At 35.3% G+C, this 21147-nt stretch overlaps 4 protein-coding genes across 9 annotated transcripts; all 4 read left to right on the top strand.

Annotated features, from left to right (window-relative positions):
- The first annotated feature begins 1805 nt into the window (after nt 1–1805).
- LOC139111169 (uncharacterized) lies at nt 1806–8276 on the top strand. Of its 2 annotated transcripts, XM_070671291.1 has the most exons (10): nt 1806–2631; nt 2721–2834; nt 3765–6052; nt 6158–6409; nt 6484–6549; nt 6618–6731; nt 6847–6984; nt 7086–7312; nt 7392–7551; nt 7637–8276. In XM_070671291.1, the coding sequence occupies exons 3-10, from the start codon at nt 5848–5850 to the stop codon at nt 7741–7743; spliced, it is 1269 nt and encodes a 422-aa protein (XP_070527392.1). In that variant the 5' UTR covers nt 1806–2631; nt 2721–2834; nt 3765–5847; the 3' UTR covers nt 7744–8276. The 2 variants fall into 2 exon arrangements, with proteins under 2 accessions (XP_070527392.1, XP_070527391.1); XM_070671290.1 differs by lacking the exons at nt 6158–6409; nt 6484–6549; nt 6618–6731; ... (2 more) ...; nt 7392–7551; nt 7637–8276 and having other exon boundaries at nt 3765–5848.
- Nucleotides 8277–8666: 390 nt separating this feature from the next.
- Nucleotides 8667–17278, top strand: LOC139111170 (uncharacterized). 5 transcript variants are annotated; one of them, XM_070671293.1, is made up of 3 exons: nt 8667–10199; nt 10270–17057; nt 17128–17278. In XM_070671293.1, the coding sequence occupies exon 2, from the start codon at nt 10907–10909 to the stop codon at nt 12302–12304; it is 1398 nt and encodes a 465-aa protein (XP_070527394.1). In that variant the 5' UTR covers nt 8667–10199; nt 10270–10906; the 3' UTR covers nt 12305–17057; nt 17128–17278. The 5 variants fall into 5 exon arrangements, with proteins under 5 accessions (XP_070527394.1, XP_070527397.1, XP_070527396.1 ...); XM_070671296.1 differs by having other exon boundaries at nt 8667–15683; nt 15808–17057; XM_070671295.1 differs by having other exon boundaries at nt 8667–16391; nt 16485–17057.
- Nucleotides 13218–14060, top strand: LOC139111393 (uncharacterized). The gene has a single exon (XM_070671650.1). It carries the CDS (start codon nt 13218–13220, stop codon nt 14058–14060), a length of 843 nt encoding a protein of 280 aa, XP_070527751.1.
- LOC139111392 (uncharacterized) lies at nt 15308–16336 on the top strand. Its single transcript, XM_070671649.1, has 2 exons — nt 15308–15683; nt 15741–16336. The coding sequence occupies exons 1-2, from the start codon at nt 15308–15310 to the stop codon at nt 16334–16336; spliced, it is 972 nt and encodes a 323-aa protein (XP_070527750.1).
- Nucleotides 17279–21147: the final 3869 nt, after the last annotated feature.

Below are 21147 nucleotides of genomic sequence, written 5' to 3'. Positions count from 1 at the left end.
AATCGTGTTAAATTCGCTCGGGATTTTATAATCGTGTTAAATTTGTTCGGATTTAAATATTACAATAATTCGTTAGTCACAATTCGGAATTTTCTAGGAAGAGTGCCCGCGTTTCGCACTACGGAGCGCGCAGGGCTTGGAGTAGGATTGTTCCGCTTAACGCCTGGAGTAGGCGCGCAGGACGAGGATAGGTTTGTTCCGTTGGCAGGGGAGCGGAATAGGAAGAGAGACTCGATGCTTCGCCTTGGTTAGCGCGCTTTCGAGGGAAAGATTTTTCCGCGAGACGCCTTGGGTAGCGCGCAGAAAAATAATGATTAGAAAGAAATAATGGTATTGGAATTCTTACCTTTGTGATCCCTGCATGATCGCTTTGGATAGCGCTTCTATGGTAGTTCTCACTCTGGCAAGAGGGACGGAAGTGAATTGTTGCTAAAATTTGGACCCTTTTTATACCTTAAAAGTGTAGGTGAGGGGTGTAGGCGGGACAAGTGGTATTTTGTTCTAATATTTCTATTGGCTCGTGAGGGCATGGAGAGGGAAAGCGCGGGGGTCAGTCGGTCGCGAGCCCTCGCAGGTGTAACTTCGCGGGGGTCGCGCGGCCGATTAAAAGGCCATTTCTGAGACGCCGCGGGAACTCCTCTCTTTGTCTCTCTTACAGTCGCCGTAATCGGAGCCGCTGCTCCATAGCTCGTCATTACTCCTCTTTTTATTTTATTTTATTATTTTGTTATAATTTATTTAATGCAAGGGAGAAGAAAAAGAAAAGGAAAAAAGTAAAAAAAATTTAATATGTAACACCCCCATCCTTAAATTTTTAGCGGAACATTTTAGTGGAGCGATGGTGAGTTTGTCGAACTTAATATTATTATATAATTATGGTGGTACAAAATATTTACATTTTTTAAGTCTATTCTTATAAACTATTCGCGTTGTATTTCTAATTTTAATTCGTACATTTTCTCGATCAAGACATTCTATTATTTGATAAGGTCCAGTATATTCGGGATTTATTTTAATTGTTTTACCATCGTTGGTTCCCTAATAGCACATGATATCATTCGAATATTCTACATTTTTACTATAAATATACGTAACGTAAGTAATATACAAAGAATATTCGTACAACATCTTAATAGTATGTTATTTTGTTGTATATTCTCAGAATAAACTCACAATATCTACACTAAATGTAAGTAATATACTGAGAATATTCGAATAACATCTGAAAAGTATTTTTTCGTATGTTCTCAAAATATACTAAGAACATACCGCCATATTAAGTATGTTTAGAAAACGTTCAAAGAACGCTCGTGATAAGTTGCATCTAATTATATCTTCTGAACATACTCATTGGTACGCCATTTTGAATTACTGTTTCTACAGTCTTTCCTTCCGTTCCGCCGGCCCGATCGGAGCTTTACGAGCATAACCTCACAGGTAATAATCTAAAACATCCTTTACATCTTTGTATTTAAACACATTTTAATATTTATTTTATTAAAATTAAAGTGTATCTTGTATAATATTGTAGCGGTCGACGCATTTTGTAAACGCAGCATAATGCGTCGTCTGCTAAAGCGTAAGTTAACCTAGTAACCTATCAACCATGACAGCTTGAGCTGTCATTAAGAGGAGTTTGCTTCCACTCCGCTAGGTGGATTGGAGGCAAATTCAATTCTCGGTAGTAAAAATGGTCAGCCAACTGGTCATATACTGGACCAGTTGGTCGGTCAAGTCAAAGTCGCTAATGATCTGCTCTAATAAAGTAATCAGAAGCTAAAAGTATCTTAACCCGCTGAGGTGTGCGCTGACATACAGAAGCACCCGAGGCAAAGTGTCTTAACCCCAAATAAACGAGTTCTCTTGTAAAAGAGTAAGAAGAGGGAAGCGAGTCAAGAAGATCATTACTCCAGCCTTCCTGCCTTCTTCACCGGAGAGCGACAAGGAGAATCTTCCGAGGATACTTAGCATCGAGAACTTCAAAGGACGAGTAAAAATCCTACCGAGAAGAAAACTTGACGAGGGAATCCAACTCCTGCCCTGGAAACTCATCCCGATAGACGATCCTCAACAGAGAACTCAATAGGAGACCGGAATCAAGGCAGAGCCATCTACAGCTGAGACCGGAATCCAGGCAGAGCCATCTTCAGCTGAGACCGGAATCCAGGCAGAACCATCTACAGCTGAGACTGGAATCCAGGCAGAGATCTTCAAAATAGACGAAGCGACGCAGACGGAGGAAACAGAGATCTTCCCACTAAAATATCCTGGCGACGACAAGTGGGGGCCAATCCTGGTCACACTAACTGAACCTCACATAAGCTACCGCGAACGCCGACAGGACAAATAGAAAGTCCTCGGCATTTTGAAAGGCGCCCAACTCAAAGGGTGCCGCCTAAAATATTGCAAACTAAATAATTGTTAAAAAGTTGTAAATTAATATTAATAAAAATTTATGTTGAAAAATATTTGGAGAACTACTGATTCTACCATAAATATTATACTATATTTTTATACACATATCGATATTTTTCTGTTATGCAGTTATGCTCGTGCGGCTAAAACTAAGGTTAAGTAAGGTTCTGGGGGGAATTGCAGTACAATCCACGCACATTGTCGCTAGAAATACAGGTTCGTAAGATATTTATTTGCATGAGAGATTACACATTGCCTTGTACGGTGACAATAATTCTTAATAATTCTTGTTTTTTATGTTGCAGGTTAAACGAGCATGTAATAAGCACACATACGTGCTGCACGAGCAGCGTGAGCTGGAGCTGGATTTTGTATTTATTGCCACGCACCACGGACATTGTCAACCGAAATACAGATTTGTACGATATTTATTTGCATGAGAGATTACATTTTTTACATTTTTATATACATTTTTACGTTTTGACACTTTAGTACTTTTATTTTTGTTTTTGTTCTTACTTTTTTCTTTATTTAAATCGTATTATTTGCATATGTTATTGTGTATATTTTATCTTTTTTTATTACTATTTTCCCCGTTTGTATTCTCTTTATTTTCTTTTTGAGATTCTTGAAGTAAACATTAAAAAGCGTCAGGTTCTTGGGCATTTTTATCTCACTCCGAAATTCGTCCAAAGTTTCTCTGATTTTTTTTCTTATTTTAATTAAATTTCTTGTCTCTTTGTATACTTTCATAACTTTTTTACTTCAAATATTTCTTATTTTTATTTCTCTCAATATAGTATTAAATTTGCTTCTATATTTCCTATCAAAAGCTGCCTTAATATGTACAACGAATGCAAAAACTTTTTTTTTCTTCTTTGTTAACTGTGTCCTTACATATACTGCATTAATCGTTCCTCTCTCTTTTCTGAATCTGAATTACGTTTTGTGTAACTTTTTTCATAACTTCTTTTTTTTCGTTAAAGATGCTTGCATATATTTTATATACCGAATTCAATAGGGTTATTTCTTTAAAATTTTTGGCGTTGCTCTTTTTGCTTTTGTTACAAATCGAATATATGATTCCTTTTCTTTACTTTTTGAACATCCTCTTTTGTTTTTACATTTAGTATCTTTTATAATACCTGTTCTATTTTTTTGGCATATACTTCCATACTTCGTCATATAATCTGTTTTTTTTGGCGCTTTTCCTACTTTTATTATAATTAATAAAGTGTTTTATAGTTGATGTTTAAATACTTTTGTGGGCTATTAATGTATACATACTCATACATACAGCGCATATGTAAATGAATATTTTTTTTTTTTTACGTTTATTATGTTAACAGAAATAAGATAATTTAAAATGGATAAAAAACGGAAAAGAAAAGACATTGCATTTATGTCTAAACGACATATGAACAGACTAATTCTACAAGAATCACAAAATGTTTCAAATGCATTATTTAGTTCAAGTGTAACATTATATAATAATGTTCAATGTAAATCTACAGAAGATTTACACATGGAAACACATCTGGAAAATTGTACAGATTCAAGTATAAAACAAAAAGAAAATGATTTATTTCACGAGATGGAAAACGTTATCGATTTCTGTCATTCAGAAACTAACACAAAATCAGATAATGAAAATGTAATAGAAGATGGTATAAAAAAAATTCTTGCTACCTGGGCAGTACAATATCAAATTTCGCATAAGGCTCTAACAGCATTGCTTCAGAAAATAAAAAATCATTCATGTTTTTTATTATTACCTTCGGATGCACGTTCGCTATTGAAAACTCTGAGAAATCAAAAAGTACGCTTGGTTCCACTTACTGTCATTTTGGATTAAAAAAAGGAATATTAAATATATTAACCGGTATCAAGGAAAATGTTGGAAGTATCAACATAGCTGTAAATATTGATGGATTACCAATTTCAAAATCATCCAAACAACAATTCTGGCCCATACTTGGTTCAATTCTTTCGTACAGTGATGTATTTGCAATTGGAATTTATTATGGTCATGAAAAACCTGCAGACGTAAATGATTTTTTAAAAGATTTTGTAAAAGAGACAACTGAAATATGCACAAATGGAATTGATATTAAAGGTCGTAATATACAATGCAGAATAAAAGCTTTAATTTGTGATACACCAGCAAAAGCTTTTGTTTTATGTATTAAAGGACATACTGGATATTCAAGCTGCACGAAGTGCAGTACAGAAGGAGAATATGTACAAAATCGTTTATGTTTCCCAGAAATTGATGCGCCACTAAGAGCGGATGAAGATTTTATTCAAAAAGTAGATGATAGCTTTCACAAAGCTAACTTAACATGCAGCTTACTGCAAATACCTTATTTCAAGCCTGTTTCAAATGTTCCGCTTGATTATATGCACTTAGTGTGCTTGGGAATAATGCGCAAATTAATATACATGTGGTTAGATGGAGATTTATATTGTGGATTACAACATAGAGCAATTGAAGAAATATCGACACGTTTAACAACTGAAATAAAATCATCGATACCTACAGAGTTTGCCAGAAAACCACGAAGAATAGAAGATGTAAAACCTTGGAAAGCCACAGAATTCAGGTTAATACTGTTGTATACAGGACCAATAGCTTTTAAAGGCATATTAAAAAAAAACTTGTGCACTCATTTCATGACTTTACACGTCATTATAAGAATCTTATGTTCAAACAATATACGTTATGAATATCTAGATTACGTTCAAGATTTGATACGGTTTTTTATTAAAACATTTGTCAAACTGTATAACAAGTACAACGTGTCACACAATGTTCACAGTCTCATACATATTGTGAACGATGTCAGACAATTTGGATCTCTTGACAACTTTAGTGCCTTTAAATTTGAAAACTACATGCAAGTGTTGAAAAACTATCTGAGAAAAGCGGATAAACCTTTAGAGCAAATTGTACAAAGATACATGGAAGAAGAAATTAATTTAAATACTGCACCGATTGATTCATTGGATTCAGAACACAATTTATTGTCATCACATACCGATGGTCCTCTTTTACATTATTGCAATAATCCACAATATAAAGTTGTTAAATTCAAAGGATTAACATTTAAAGCTAAAACACTTGCTGATAGTTGCTGTGGTTTGAGTTGTGGTGCTATAGTATGTATTGAAAATGTGGCTCACTGTACAAAACAAAATATTCCTGTCATTATCGGATACCAATTTTTGGATAAAAAAGATTTGTTTATTACTCCTTGCTAATCTTCGTTGCTTGGAATTTATTCTGTGAAATCTTACTCTGATTTGAAATGCTGACCATTAACAAATGTTATTGAAAAATATGTCAAGTTTTCTCTCGAAAATTCAACATATGCAGTTTTTCCATTACTACACTTTTAATGACAAATAAACATTGATATTTATCTACGCAGAATGGGTGAAAAATATGCAATCGTAGAATTCGAAGATGGATTACAAGTTATACCAAGTAAATGGTTTAATGCAGACTTAAGTGGAGCTTACTGGCCAACATTTACAACCTTAAACAACAAGCGTTACGATAAAGCTGTTAAATTGATGGAAGATCCAAAATGTACGTGGGTGCAACATCCCATTGTAAAAATTTATGGAACATACAGTAAGTAGCACACAGCTATAGTATAAAATTATTTTTTATTTATTATTTTTTACTGTTTGCATTGTACCTACTTATTTTATTAATATAATAAATTGTGTTTTTTAGATAATTACGAATTGGCAAGAAGAAAGTTAAAAGATGCCGAATTATTATCTGATATTAATTCTGGAAGTGAGGTCCAAGAAAATTTGAAAAAGTCAAGAAAAATCAGAGCAGCTAAAACATTTAACGACTCAAGTAACGACGAATTATCAGACGACCTGGTATTGACAGACATTCCACAATTTCCTACCAAACGTTTCAAAACTGCCGAAAATAGACTTACACCGTTCAAAAATAACAAGAATTTGCAAATAGGTAAAAAGTATTGATAATAGATTATACATATGTAATAATATTGTTAAAATTAAATGTTAATTTATGAATTACAGATCACCATTTCTCAGAAGGAGTAAAACAAAACAAAAAAATTCCTGAAAAACAAATACATGAGCCTAGTAATTTTATTTTATTCAACAACGTTATTGCGTTAGAAATAGTATAATACTAAAATTTATATTTACAGATATACTCAAAAATGAAAATGTGCCACATACATCTACTACATCCGATTCTTATTTAAATATGCCAATATGTTCAGAAACAGAGACATCAAATGTATTGGTAATTAATGAAGAAGGTAAAAAACACGTATTTGTAGTTATTAATTTGAATATTTTGTTATACATTAACAATTGTAAAGATTATTCAACAGAACGCTTTAACTTTGTATTTATTGAAATATTAATTTTCAGATTTGTATTTGAATGAACAAAACCTGGATACATGTGTTGCATCATTTGTTGTAAATGAACAAAATACTCCAAACGTATTAATACAAAATAGCAAATCTCTTCTTTCGCAGTCTTCAAATGTCTCTGTTAACAACAAAGGTAATTAATGTAACTAAACATTTTTTATTAATTTAAAATTCAGTGAATATTAATTTAAAAATGATTTATTTATGATTATTTTTCTCTTTTATGTGTTCCAGAAACGGATAATTTTCAACGATTTGTAATAAAAAAATTGGTGGCCATTGAATTAAAAATAAATGCTATTGAAAGGCATCAAAAGCTTATTCTGGAAAAACTTCCATTTAATAACAACGAAGACAAAGAAAATATTGACGTATCACACGATTTTCCGTTAAAAAATGAAAACGATCTCCAAGATATGGAAAATAAATTACAAGACAATGAAGTCTACAGAAAACAACTGGTAAGTCCATTACGATTATCTAATAATATCAATTTAATCTAAAGTTAAAATTTTGTACTAATATTATTTAATATTACAGATTAAACAATTGTCTCGCGTAACATGTCGCGACATAAAAACATCATGTATCCATTTGATGAGAAAAGTATTTTCAAATTATTTAGCAGCAAATTACAGCTGGTATGGAGCCAAAAAGAAAGAAAAATTCTCGCAATTACAAATCTGTAAAGTAATTATGTGTGAGTAAAATTAATTTACTTTGACAATGTACTTTGATTAACATTTATTTATAAGAATTTAAATAAACATTATGTGTTTTTGTAGGTGCAATAAGAAGACTACATGATAATGCCACGGACGAAGATATTTCAAGTCCCATCAAAATATGGTTGGCCCATGCCAAAGAACGTCTGGAGAAAGAAAGAAAATGAAATAAATTAGTCTTTCGATTTACACTAATATCTCCGGTGGGTGCTGGGACTGTCACTTTCGAGTGGCAGAGTCCGCACCGGTGATATTAGTGTAAAACAAACGACTGTTTTGTTGGTTTTGGAAACATTATCTTGAAAATGGAATAAATTAGTCTTTCGATTCACACTAATATCTCCGGTGGGTGCTGGGACTGTCACTTTCGAGTGTCAGAGTCCGCACCAGAAATGTTGATGTAAAACGAACGACTGTTTTATTGGTTTTGGAAACATTGTTTTGAAAATGGAATAAATTAGTTTTTCGATTTACACTAATATCTCCGGTGGGTGCTGGGACTGTCACTTTCGAGTGTCAGAGTCCGCACCGGTGGTATTAATGTAAAACGAACGACTGTTTTGTTCTTCTTTGAGGATTTTGTAATGAAAATGTAACATAAGAATTGTAATAGGATTTTTCGTTATTTATAATTTTAATACATAAAAGAAACAATATAAATGCAATATAAAATTTATAATAAAGTAATATATTCATTAAATTTCAATTTAATTTTATTTAATTTAACCTAACCTAGTAATAAATTAAACCTAACCTAATAAATATACCATGTTATGCATATGTGTGTGTGCGTACATGATATACTACGTAATTTACTATAGACAATCTATTAACATTTAACAAAGATACTGATGGATATTTTGAGTATATTCTTTTAATCAAAATAGGCGGACATAGAAGCATTCTTATAATGTACTCAGAATATCAAAATACGTATTTCGAATGTTCTGAGAATATACGCAATATACTTATGTGATATTCTTCGAACATTCTGAGTATGCAAATGTGCTTTTAGGGTTAACATTACATAATCGCCTATTTTAAATGTTTGAATATTTATTCGTTGATCGTAGTAAATTTTGGATTTTTGCTTGGCTTTGATGAGGTTCTGCTGAGCCTTCTGTTGTAGGTTGCGAATATCTTGAAATAGATTGCCTAAATAAATCCCGTAAGTTTCGGATTCGACTTCGGAGCAAAAGGCGAAGAGTATTCGTGCTGCTGCTTTATATATTAATTCGTGTGGAGTGTATCCTGTTCCCTCATGGACAGAAGTATTATAAGAAAAACTTGCTCTGTCTATTAAATCATCCCAATTTTCTTCTTGACTCATGAAGCATTTTAAATATTCAATTAATACAATATGCGATCTTTCTAATGAGCCATTTGATTGTGGATGATGGAAAATTGTTCGAAAATGTGTTATTTTGAACTTCTTTGTTATTTGTTTGAAGAGTTGGCTCATAAAATTGGTTCCTTGATCCGTGAGAATACTTTTAGGACAGCCAAACCGGCATATGAAATAATTGATGAATGTAATAGCTGTTGTTTCTGCAGTAAGATTGTTGGTTGGAGCGTAGATGGAATATTTTGTTAGAAGATCTTGCATTGTTAAAATATATAAATTTCCTCTTGGTGTAGGTTAAAATGGTCCCAAAATATCAAGAGCAATTTTGTCAAATGCTCTTCCAGGTGTGTCTGTTAGGATCATTGGTTGACGTGTTTTTTTCCGAACTAATTTTTGTTTTTGACAAGTTCGACATCTTCCAACGTGTTCCTGTATATCTTTTTTCATATTATTCCATTGATAGTTTGTTTAATTCTTAAATATGTCTTAGTAATTTGTTAAGAGACTCGAAGATTCAAAACAAGCGCGCTGACAGCGCTCCTACTGCTAAAAGCTAATTGGAGGTTTCTCAATTCCTTCCTACTATTGGTCGCTTGAGAAACTAACACTAACGTATGTATGTGTGAATCTCTCTCGTGCCGGTTGCAGTTGTGCGCACATCGCTCTCTGATTTTAGTCGGTTTTATACAAGTAATTCAGTTTCAGGTGTCATTGTTATAAGCTGCATACGTAAATTTCACTCTCTTTGGGCGAGTGCCGGATTCTGAGTTGCGGAAGTGCACAGAAACTCTTTATTTTGGATCGTCATTAGTGACGACGGCGCAAGGCCGATACTTTTCTGTGGGATCGTCGTATGGACGATAAATAGTCTTATTAGACTATACTCTCTTTTGGGTCGGCATCTTGTACGACATTACGGGGCCGCTTGTGCCATTCTTTGGTATCGTCGTATGGACGATAAATAGTCTCTTTAGACTATACTTTCTTTGGGTCGGCATCTTGTACGACATCACGGGGGCCGCACGTGCCATTCTTTTGGATCGTCACATGGACGATAAATAGTCTCATTAGACTATTACTTGCTTTGGGTCGTCAATGGACGACATTCAATGATTGCATCATACTCTCATCACGAAGGACGAAATTTTCTGAAGCATACGTCTGCAGTCCTTGGACGTCTACAATCTATGGAATTTTTATTGAGAAAGTAAGACGCCATTTTCACGACTTATATGGAGACGAAATTTGGAGCATAATTTATGCGATCCCGTTTGAACTGTGAGTTTATTTTATTAATTCAATTTCAAAGATTTCTATTCAATTTACAATTAATTTATTTATCTTACAGGTGTTAATTTTTCTTATTTGATTTCTGTTTCTTTTGAATGCTGCTATCAAGAATGACACGATGACTTAGAAATATAACTGTTGTATAATATTGAAAGATAATTTATTTGTTGATTTAATATACAAACTTGAGTTTACGTTAGTTGATTAAAGATATGTGATTTAATTCATTTGGAACCAGTGTGTCAATTGATTTATTTTATACTTATTCATACATTTTTGGTCCTTCGACCCGGATCTAAGTCTTCGTGCCATACTAGAAATGGACTATTATTTGATTTTATTTTATGTCTTGTGTTTATCATTTAATTTGTTTTGAGTTTTGCTTATTGCGCAAGTTAAGGCATATGATATCTAATATTTAAAATTTTATTTTTCTTACTTTAGACACATATAATACAAGCATTGTTGTTACGCCATTTTCTTAATAATTTTTATTTTTTCTTATAAATGTATTACAATTCAATGAATATTATTTTATTACCAGACTTATAGGTCTATGCCTTTCCTTAACTGCATAAGGATCAATTGTTGCTCAAGTCGAGCACATATAATTTTGATATTTTGTACTTTTCTTGGCTTTACTATTTACAATTTACTTTCTATGTTTTGTTTTTCATTTGTCGGAAAATTTCTTTATGTTTTCCATAACAATCATAATTATTTCAGGTTATTCATTTATTTTACGTAAGATAACATTTCCTTTTCTACTCGTTTTTTCTTTGTTTCTTTCGTTTATCGCCTTTAAAATGAATTCTTTGAATGGAAGAGTAGAATTGCAAAAGGCCAGATTCAACTTGATACAAGAGGCCGCAGATTTAAATAATCAAGAGATTATTCACATGAGTCGTCAGCTCATTTTAACTAAGATTTCTTTGCTTGAGCAAAACTGGATGAAGTTTTGTAATGAACATGAAGAGCTTTGTAAATATAAAGAAGAATCTATTGAAGTATATGACTATGTACGTGAGCGTTACATTGAGATAGGTCAAGCCTTTTATATTTTTGCAAGGTCACAATTAATTACTCATTTGGACAAACCGGAAACTTCAAGATTCTCGTCGATACTCACCGACAAAGAAACAACAAATTCAATGCTGCCGCGCAGTGCACTACCTCGAATAAAATTGCCGAATTTCGCAGGAGATTACAAGACTTGGAGATCCTTCAGAGATCTCTTTCATTCAATGATTATTAATAATTCAGATTTAACTCATGTTGAACGGATACATTATCTAAAAACCTGCCTTACAGGGGAGGCAGCGCGACTAGTCGGAAATTTGACTGCTTCAACTGAGAATTTTGAAATAGCCTGCACACTACTTAGCGCAAGATATGAGAATAAACGATTTTTAATTACAGCTCAACTCGATCGTATCGCTAATCTTAAACCAATTAAAACAAAAATCGCCAACGGATTAAGAACACCGCTTACTACAATTTTAGAATCTTTGGGTGCGTTACGTGCACTCGATTGTGCTGTCCAGCACTGGAATCCTTTTATGATTCAACATATTACAAGATTGTTAGACCCGAAAACCCGTAAAGACTGGGAAATTAGTTTGGGCGCCACGGAAGAATACCCTAACATGAAAAGATTTCAAATGTTCTTAGGCGGACGTGCAAGAGCACTAGAGAACTTAAATACTACTACATTTGTACGTAATAAGGAAAATCATCGCCCTTTCTTTTTAATTAATCCTCGTCATCCTATTAGAAATGTCGCTCATACAGCAACGTCAAATTCCGATAGCACTTCAAATAAATGCTTATTGTGTGGAGCAACTCATCTACTTCAAAAATGCGAGCGTTACGTAGCATTGGACTCTTGTAAAAGAAAGGACTTCTTGATCAAGAAAAAAAGATGTTTTAATTGTCTCGGTGCTCATATGGCTAGTAAATGCCGTTCAACCAGGAGATGCTTTACGTGTGGACAAAAGCATCACACCTCGTTACATTGCAATGACGCAGGAACAAAACTAAGCTCAACAATCGCAACTGAGCAAACATCCGATAACGTACGCTCTAACAAATGACTAGAAGATCTGACCAGCCCGCAACCTTTAACCGAGCTGTCAATTTCCAGTATTAATTATTCAAGCTAAGTCGCGAGCTCAGTACCAGTAACACTTTTAGCCACCAGCCGAGCACTCTTAATCAAAAGCAACGGCGAACATTTACTCGTTCGATTATTACTGGACCAGGGATCTGAAATATCTTTTATAGAAGAAAAATTAGTGAATGATGCTAAACTTATTCGGAAACACGCTTTAATACAACTTGTTGGAATAGGCGGTACACGTTCTGGCCGTACTAAGGGCATGATTACAATACAATTGAAATCAATCTACGATTCATCAGTTAACTGTCAACTTAATGCATATATTTTACCGCGTTTGACTATGATTATACCAGCATATAAACAGAAAGAAGAGAACTGGCCACATTTAACAAATCTCAAGCTCGCTGACCCCGATTTTACAAGTCCGGGAAACATTAATATAATAATTGACGCTGACAATTTCAATTCTGTCATTCAACCTGGAATAAAAAAAGAGGATACTCTTTCCCCCATGGCACAACTCACGATCTTTGGTTGGGTGCTCTCCGGGCCCATATCTACCGACGTAATCACTTCATCAATTAAAGGAGCTCATTGCTACGTTACCGATCTTGAATTAAAAGATTTGATTTCCAAATTCTGGGTACAAGAAAAGATTTCATTCAACTCAGTACATACAAGAACAACATTTTCTGAAGAATTATTCTCGTGAACCTTCCGGTCGCTACATTGTTCGACTTCCATTAAAATTGGATCCTCCGTTATTAGGCAATTCCAAGGAAAACGCATTATCATGTCTAAGACGAATTCTCGGTCGTTTCAAAAGGGACCTTTTTTATCATAAACTTTATGTGAGTTTTTTAGAAGAGTATCAAGATTTGGGCCACATGGTTCTACTCAACGCACAAGAGGAATCGGTTACACCGCATTACTATTTACCTCATCATGGTGTTCTAAGAGAGAAAAGTACTACTACGAAACTTCGTGTAGTGTTTAATGGCTCCGCTCGAACCAGCAATGATATTTCTTTAAATGATTTACTGTATACCGGAGAAAAACTGCAGCGAGACATCTTGGAAATACTCTTATGGATTTGTACGCACAGAATATTGTTTTCTACAGACATTATTAAAATGTTCCGTCAAATTAAAATACACCCAAAGGATAGGAATTTTCAAAGAATTTGTTGGCAGGACGAAAATGGACAATCTTGTAGCTACGCGCTTACTACGGTGACCTACGGGCTTTGTTGCGCCTCATTTTTAGCTCTCCGCACTTTACTTCAACTTTTAAATGATGAAGGCCCTAATTATTCATTAGCGATAACACCTATGTCAACCGGTCGTTACGTCGATGACATTTTCGGCGGATCCGAAACAAAAGAGGAAGCGAAAATGGTCGTACAACAATTAACGCAATTGTGCAACAAAGGTGGATTCCCTCTACAAAATTGGCGGAGCAACTGTTTTGAAATTCTTCTCGAACAAAAGGAAAAGGTATCAACTATATTAGAGCCAGAACCGGCCTTTCAGAAGGTCCTAGGACTGATATGGAACTCAGAAACAGATCTATTCAGTTTTTCGGTAAAAGCACCTCTCACACAAAATTATACCAAGAGATTGATTGCATCTGACATTGCAAAACTTTATGACCCTCTCGGGTTAAGTGCTCCAGTCCTCATCACTGCCAAAATTCTATTACAAGAACTTTGGTGTCTGAAGACTGGATAAGACGAACCTCTACCAAAAACTTTACTAGAAAAATGGCTGCATTTTCGTACTCAGTTAACCGAGCTTAACAAATTGACTGCACCTCGTTGAATTAATCACATTCGGAAGAATATTACTTTGGAATTGCATGGTTTTGCAGACTCTTCTAAACAAGCCATGGCCGCAGTCGTTTTTGCCAGGATTCAAATTGACCATGGTAGAATTCTAACGCAACTAATTAACGCTAAAACCAAAGTTACACCGATCAAAAAATTAAGTATTCCACGTTTGGAATTAACTGCTGCATTACTATTGACTTGTTTAATAAGATTCGACCTAAAAGCTCTTAACTTACCTGTATCTGAGACATTCTGCTGGTCTGATTCTTCAACAGCGCTTACTTGGATAAATTCTCCTCCTTTGAGGTGGAAAGATTATGTACAAAACCGCGTGGCATTAATCCAAGAATTACTTCCTCATACCTATTGGAATTTTGTTTCTGGAAAAGAAAATCCAGCCGACTACGCGACACGAGGAATAGAAGCGGAACAATTATGTCACAAAGAACTCTGGTGGAAAGGTCCTCAATGGTTAAATAAAGAAAAGGCATTTTGGCCTAGTAAAAGATTTTCTGCTGCTGAAAATATTTATCTAGAAGAGAGGCCCAAGGTTATTCTGCACTCATCGGTCCCTACGCATCATTATTGGGATATTTTAAATAAATATTCTTCTTTTGTAAAGTTAACTCGCATTATAGCCACGTGTCGCAGATTTATTCAAAGGTTAAGAAAAGCATCAAATACTTCACCTATTCACTACCCGTTAACACCAATAGAAATTGATGACAGCCGAAATTTGGTAATCGGATTTGTTCAAAGAGAAAAGTTCTCAGAGGAATTATGTTTACTTTCAAAAACGCTCCGTTGCCTAACTCTAATCCATTATTAAAACTAACGCCTTATATCGACGGCGACGGCTTACTGCGGGTAGGAAGCAGGCTTGATAACGCGGCTATCGACTACGAATGTAAACACTCTTTACTTCTTCCGAAGGACTCACCAATTACCTCTCTTATTATACATGATGCGCATCTAAAAATGCTACACGGAGGGACACAACTTACATTAAGCTGTCTACGCACAAAATACTGGATTATGAATGGCCGACCCGCTGTACGATCTCATATTTTAAAATGTATCCGTTGCACCCGATATCGAGAACTTCGTGCCAAACAACTTATGGGCCAGTTATCTTGCGCTCGAGTCATTATGGCTCGGCCTTTTACTAACTCTGGACTCGACTATGCTGGGCCCTTCAGTCTTAAAACTTGGAAAGGACGGGCGGCCCGTACTTACAAGAGTTACATAGCCATCTTCGTTTGCATGGCCACCTCTGCAGTCCATATCGAGTTGGTAACTGATTACTCCAGCAGTGCATTTATAGCTGCCTTTAAAAGGTTCACCGGTCGTCGTGGCATATGCTCGACGTTATACAGTGACTGTGGGACGAATTTTGTGGGCGCTAACGCTGAACTTAGACGACTTTTTGACTCAACATCCTCTGAACTTAAGGAAATTGCTGCTCTTATATTAAACAACGGCACTGAATGGAAATTCAACCCTCCCGCTGCACCACATTTTGGTGGTAAGTAGGAAGCGGCCGTAAAATCGGTTAAATTTTATCTGAAAAGAATTCTTGGAGAAACCGTATTAACTTATGAAGAAATGTCCACGGTTCTAATACAAATCGAATCTACGCTTAACACCAGACCTTTGTGCCCTATCACCGAAGATATTACGGACTCATCTGCATTGACACCCGGGCATATTTTAACTGGAGGTTCTCTGGCAATAATACCCGAACCGGATTTGACAAGGGAACCCACATCACGCCTTACTCGTTGGCAAATGTTGAAACAACTGCTTGACAAATTTTGGAAAAGATGGTCGACTGAATGCCTCCAACGTTACCAGGCTAAATCCAAATGGCATCACCCCTCTCATGTTCTAAAGGTCGGCTCCATGGTACTCGTGATAGACGAAAGGTATCCGCCAGGCAAATGGCCTTTGGCGCGAGTTACACAAGTACACCCTGGCAATGATGGTCTTATCAGAGTTGTAACCTTGAAGACCGCTTCATCTGAATTTAAACGCCCTATTACCAAGGTTTGCATTCTTCCCATGGACGCTAACAAAAATTCTTCAACAAAATCCTTTGTTGAAGGCGGGCGGGAAATGTTAAGAGACTCGAAGATTCAAAACGAGCGCGCTGACAGCGCTTCTACCGCTAAAAGCTAATTGGAGGTTTCTCAATTCCTTCCTACTATTGGTCGCTTGAGAAACTAACACTAACGTATGTATGTGTGAATCTCTCTCGTGCCGGTTGCAGTTGTGCGCACATCGCTCTCTGATTTTAGTCGGTTTTATACAAGTAATTCAGTTTCAGGTATCATTGTTATAAGCTGCATACGTAAATTTCACTCTCTTTGGGCGAGTGCCGGATTCTGAGTTGCGGAAGTGCACAGAAACTCTTTATTTTGGATCGTCATTAGTGACGACGGCGCAAGGCCGATATTTTTCTGTGGGATCGTCGTATGGACGATAAATAGTCTTGTTAGACTATACTCTCTTTTGGGTCGGCATCTTGTACGACATTACGGGGCCGCTTGTGCCATTCTTTGGTATCGTCGTATGGACGATAAATAGTCTCTTTAGACTATACTTTCTTTGGGTCGGCATCTTGTACGACATCACGGGGGCCGCACGTGCCATTCTTTTGGATCGTCACATGGACGATAAATAGTCTCATTAGACTATTACTTGCTTTGGGTCGTCAATGGACGACATTCAATGATTGCATCATACTCTCATCACGAAGGACGAAATTTTCTGAAGCATACGTCTGCAGTCCTTGGACGTCTACAATCTATGGAATTTTTATTGGGAAAGTAAGACGCCATTTTCACGATTTATATGGAGACGAAATTTGGAGCATAATTTATGCGATCCCGTTTGAACTGTAAGTTTATTTTATTAATTTATTTTCAGAGATTTCTATTTAATTTCCAATTAATTTATTTATCTTACAGGTGTTAATTTTTCTTATTTGATTTCTGTTTCTTTTGAATGCTGCTATCAAGAATGACACGATGACTTAGAAATATAACTGTTGTATAATATTGAAAGATAATTTATTTGTTGATTTAATATACAAACTTGAGTTTACGTTAGTTGATTAAAGATATGTGATTTAATACATTTGGAACCAGTGTGTCAATTGATTTATTCATACTTATTTATACATAATTCCTTTATGACCACCAGTTGTTGATTCGTGATTTTCTTTAATTATAGATGGTCGTAAATTTAGAGAAGGTTTTATTATTGTTTCTTCACATATTGTTATAGTTATTGATTGATCTTTACTTATATTTTGTAAATATTGTTTGACATCATCCTAGATAATATTATCTAAGTTAGGATTTTGTCGAATGCTAAATGATTGTAATTTTAATTCCTTGATGACATCCAGGAGTGATTTAAAGTATTCATCTATGATTAATTTATCCAATAATGTGTTTAATCGTTTCTTAGCAGAATGGGCAATGATGAAGTATTTAGATTGACTTGATTGAAGTACTCGAGCTCGTCCCAACATTAATGAATCCAGTGGCGGTATTTGATTGGCGTTTTTTAATTCTTGAGCGCCTTGGTCGAATGGAAAACCATCCACTGTTATGAAAATGACTAAGTTGTCATTTCGCTCATTTATTAGTAGGCGACTTTTTTTAATAGCAGATTTTATTGCTGGGAAGGTGAGAGATTCTTCGGATGGTTTTTGTTGAAAGGACTCTTTCCTTGGTCTTGGTTCATCTTCTTTCTCTTCCACAATATTCCACGTTTGATTTGAATCGAGGCGGAGTTTTTTTTTTATTGGAAAAAGAGAAGTATATGTTATATTTTGAACAGAATTTCGAGAAAGAGCGTCAGCATTTTTGTTTGAATTTCCTGCTTTATATTGAATTTTATATTCATATTCTTCAAGCTTAAGTCGCCAACGCATGAGTCTTGATATAGGATCTTTTACTCGATGTAGCCAAGTTAATGGTTGATGATCCGTTACTAATATGAATTTTTTTTCCGTATAAATAAGGCTGAAAATGATTTGTGCAATATGTGATGGCTAATAATTTTTTTTCTATTGAAGAATAATTTCTCTCTGCTCCATTTAATATTCTGGAGGCATAAGCTATAGGAAGATCTTGCCCTAATATTCCTTGGCTCATTATTCCTCCAATAGCGTAATTAGATGCGTCAGTAGTCAAGATAAATTCCTTTTGAAAATCAAGAAACTGCAAAATTGGTTCTTTGCATAATAGCTCCTTTAATTCTTTGAATGCTTCCTGTGCTTCTTGATTTTAATTAAAAGTGACTCGTTTTTTTAGTAGATTAGATAGTGGACTCGCAATTTTTGAAAAATCTTTAATAAAGCGGCGGTAGTATCCGGCTAATCCTAAGAATTGTCGTATATTCTTCTAATTTTGCGGTATTGGAAAATCTTGTACTGCGGCTATTTTGAGTGGGTCTGGTCGAACACCTTCTTCTCCAATGATGTGCCCGAGGTAAGTTATTTCTATTCTTAAGAATTCGCACTTGTCTATTTGCAATGTTAAATTAGCAAGTCGAAGTCGGGCCATTAATTTTGAAATTTTAATATCGTGTTCTCTTAATGAACTTGCGTATATGACGATGTCGTTCATATATACGAAAAGTTCTATTCCTTGAAGCCCTGTTAATACTTGATCCATCAGGCGTTGGAATGTAGCAGGCGCATTTCGCAGTCCAAATGGCATTCTGGTAAATTGATAGTGCTCATATGGAGTAGAGAAAGCAGTTTTATCTGCGTCTTGAGGGTCCATTGGAATCTGATGAAATTCACTTGCAAGATCTAATATTTATGTAATTAAACAAATTTACTTAGTGAAGTTTAATTGTAATTATACATAGCGCCTCTTCCGAGATGATCAAAACATGTAGTCCTCTGTTGCACCGGAGCGGTGCACGGGTTCCGTCCTTCGAATATTACACGTTTCGGTGTAAGAGGATGACGGCGTGGAGTAAATAAATATCTTTCAATTGTTCAATATATGAGTTTGCGTTTTATTCTTCTTTTGTGTTTCGGCGATAGAGTTACGAGTCGCTACCTCGTACTCTCGGACTAACTTGCACGAGTTTCGGAACTCGTGCATTTTATATTATTAATTCCGGTTTTGTCAGCGAAATAGCAGAAGGAAGTTGCCGCGTGCCCTACTGCCTTCTGCTAATAGCGCGCGATGACGAAAGGCTGACAGGACTGTTTCTTAGACTCAGCAGATTCCAACGGTTTGGCAATCTGCTGAGTTGTATAAAAAATGTAGCGCACGCGGTGGTCAATGACCAGCGTGCGCTGACGGGTTACAACACCTTTTACGTTGTACGTATCAGCCACATTTTTAACGAAAACATAAAACTTTTCGTAACTACCGTCTCTGCCATAACTCTAACAGCGGTGGTGCGCTGCTATCGATGTCCATCTCCTTATCAGTTTAAAGTAGTGCCGTAACGAAAAATAGGGGGGAACAATTATAAAATTGACCGGGTTTGGGTTAGGAAAAATTCTGATCATCTCGGAAGAGGCGCTATGTACAATTACAATTAAACTTCACTAGGTAAGTTCGTTTAATTATATAATTATACTACGCGCCTCTTCCTCGATGATCAAAACATGTAGATGTTTAAAGCTCGTTGCGGCGATGAAGAGAGAAGAGAAGACTTGAGAGAGGGGCAAACATAAAATATATTGCGAACAATTAAACAAAATATTTTCTATAAAGTATAAGGACGCTTCTTATTCTAAGATGGCCTTCGCAAAAGCATCTTTGCTGTTTATAAGAGGTAAATTATAAAATCTCGCGAATGTTTCTGAGTTAACAGTCCATCCTGCTGTTCTTTTAATAATAGAAATGTCCAAACCTTTTCTATTAGCCGCGGAAGTTGACGCATGACGCACAGAGTAAGATTTAAACATATCAGTATCAATGTTACACTTAATAAGAATCTCCTTAATCCATCTACTCAGGGTTTGAGAACCAACTGTTTTATAAGGACTTCTATACGAAATAAAGAAAGATTTTTCATTACCTCTAATTTCCTTAGTTTTAACTAAATATTCTTTTAAAGTGGAGGCAATACAAAGATTAGCCTCTTTAAAATAAAAGGGCAGGATGAGAAATGGTTGAAACTTGTTTAAACCCGAAGTTTTAATAGTGTCTGGAACTTTGATTTCCAAAGCATCTTTAGATTCTTTAATGTTATCTATCTTGATTAAGGAAAAGGTCTGAAGTCTATGACCGGTAATTAATGCTAATAAAATAATGAGTTTGAACGATAGATCATGTAACGAAAGGTTCTCGTCAGAAGGCATATTTTTATAAAAATCTAAGACCACTTTTGGGTCTCAAGTAAAATTATATCTAGCTTTTGGAGGCTTTAATTTTAATAACCCTTTAAAAAATCTCTTAATCCTAAAATCCTGAGCAATGTAAGGACTCAGAAGCAACAAAAGTGCTGATCTATAAGAATTTAGTGTTCCGTATGACGCTCCGTTTTTAAACTCTTCCGATAGAAATGTTAAAATATCCTCAATTGAAGCGTTGAAGGGGTCGATAACTTGGATCTTCGATCTGCAGAATTCCCGCCATTTTCTGAGGTCAGTATCATACTGTTTCCAGGATGCATCTGATAATGATGCTATTTCCATAGAATCTAATGGAATTCCTTTTGCTTTGAAGCTTTGCCTGACAAAATTCTTACTGCCAGGGTAAGATTCTCCAAAAAACTCTGCGAGTATCTATCGGAGAATGAAGATATTATAAATGAATTTGCATCTAGAAATAATATATCTGTGATAAGTAAAGATCTGAATAAGGGGTACCAAGGTTGCGACGGCCAATTTGGTACCACTACTATACCCTCTGACCCTTCGTGTCTAATTTTTTGTAAAACTTTAAGAACAATTGAAAATTGTGGGAAAGCGTAGAAAAAATCGAGCTTCCAAGATACGGTAAAGG

Source organism: Cardiocondyla obscurior, linkage group LG23, assembly GCF_019399895.1.
Source record: "Cardiocondyla obscurior isolate alpha-2009 linkage group LG23, Cobs3.1, whole genome shotgun sequence".
NCBI lineage: Eukaryota > Metazoa > Arthropoda > Insecta > Hymenoptera > Formicidae > Cardiocondyla > Cardiocondyla obscurior.
The sequence above is the reverse complement of the archived record's forward strand: the minus strand, read 5'-3'. Positions and strand labels throughout refer to the sequence as shown.

Excerpts from the sequence above, each read along its gene's own strand:
- LOC139111169 (XM_070671290.1), top strand. The coding sequence starts at position 4,174 with ATGTTTTTTATTATTACCTTCGGATGCACGTTCGCTATTGAAAACTCT.
- LOC139111170 (XM_070671293.1), top strand. The coding sequence starts at position 10,907 with ATGTTTTCCATAACAATCATAATTATTTCAGGTTATTCATTTATTTTA.
- LOC139111392 (XM_070671649.1), top strand. The coding sequence starts at position 15,308 with ATGGCTCGGCCTTTTACTAACTCTGGACTCGACTATGCTGGGCCCTTC. Across the intron at positions 15,684-15,740 it reads CGCTGCACCACATTTTGGTG|AAACCGTATTAACTTATGAA; the intron begins GTAAGTAGGAAG and ends GAATTCTTGGAG.
- LOC139111393 (XM_070671650.1), top strand. The coding sequence starts at position 13,218 with ATGGTTCTACTCAACGCACAAGAGGAATCGGTTACACCGCATTACTAT.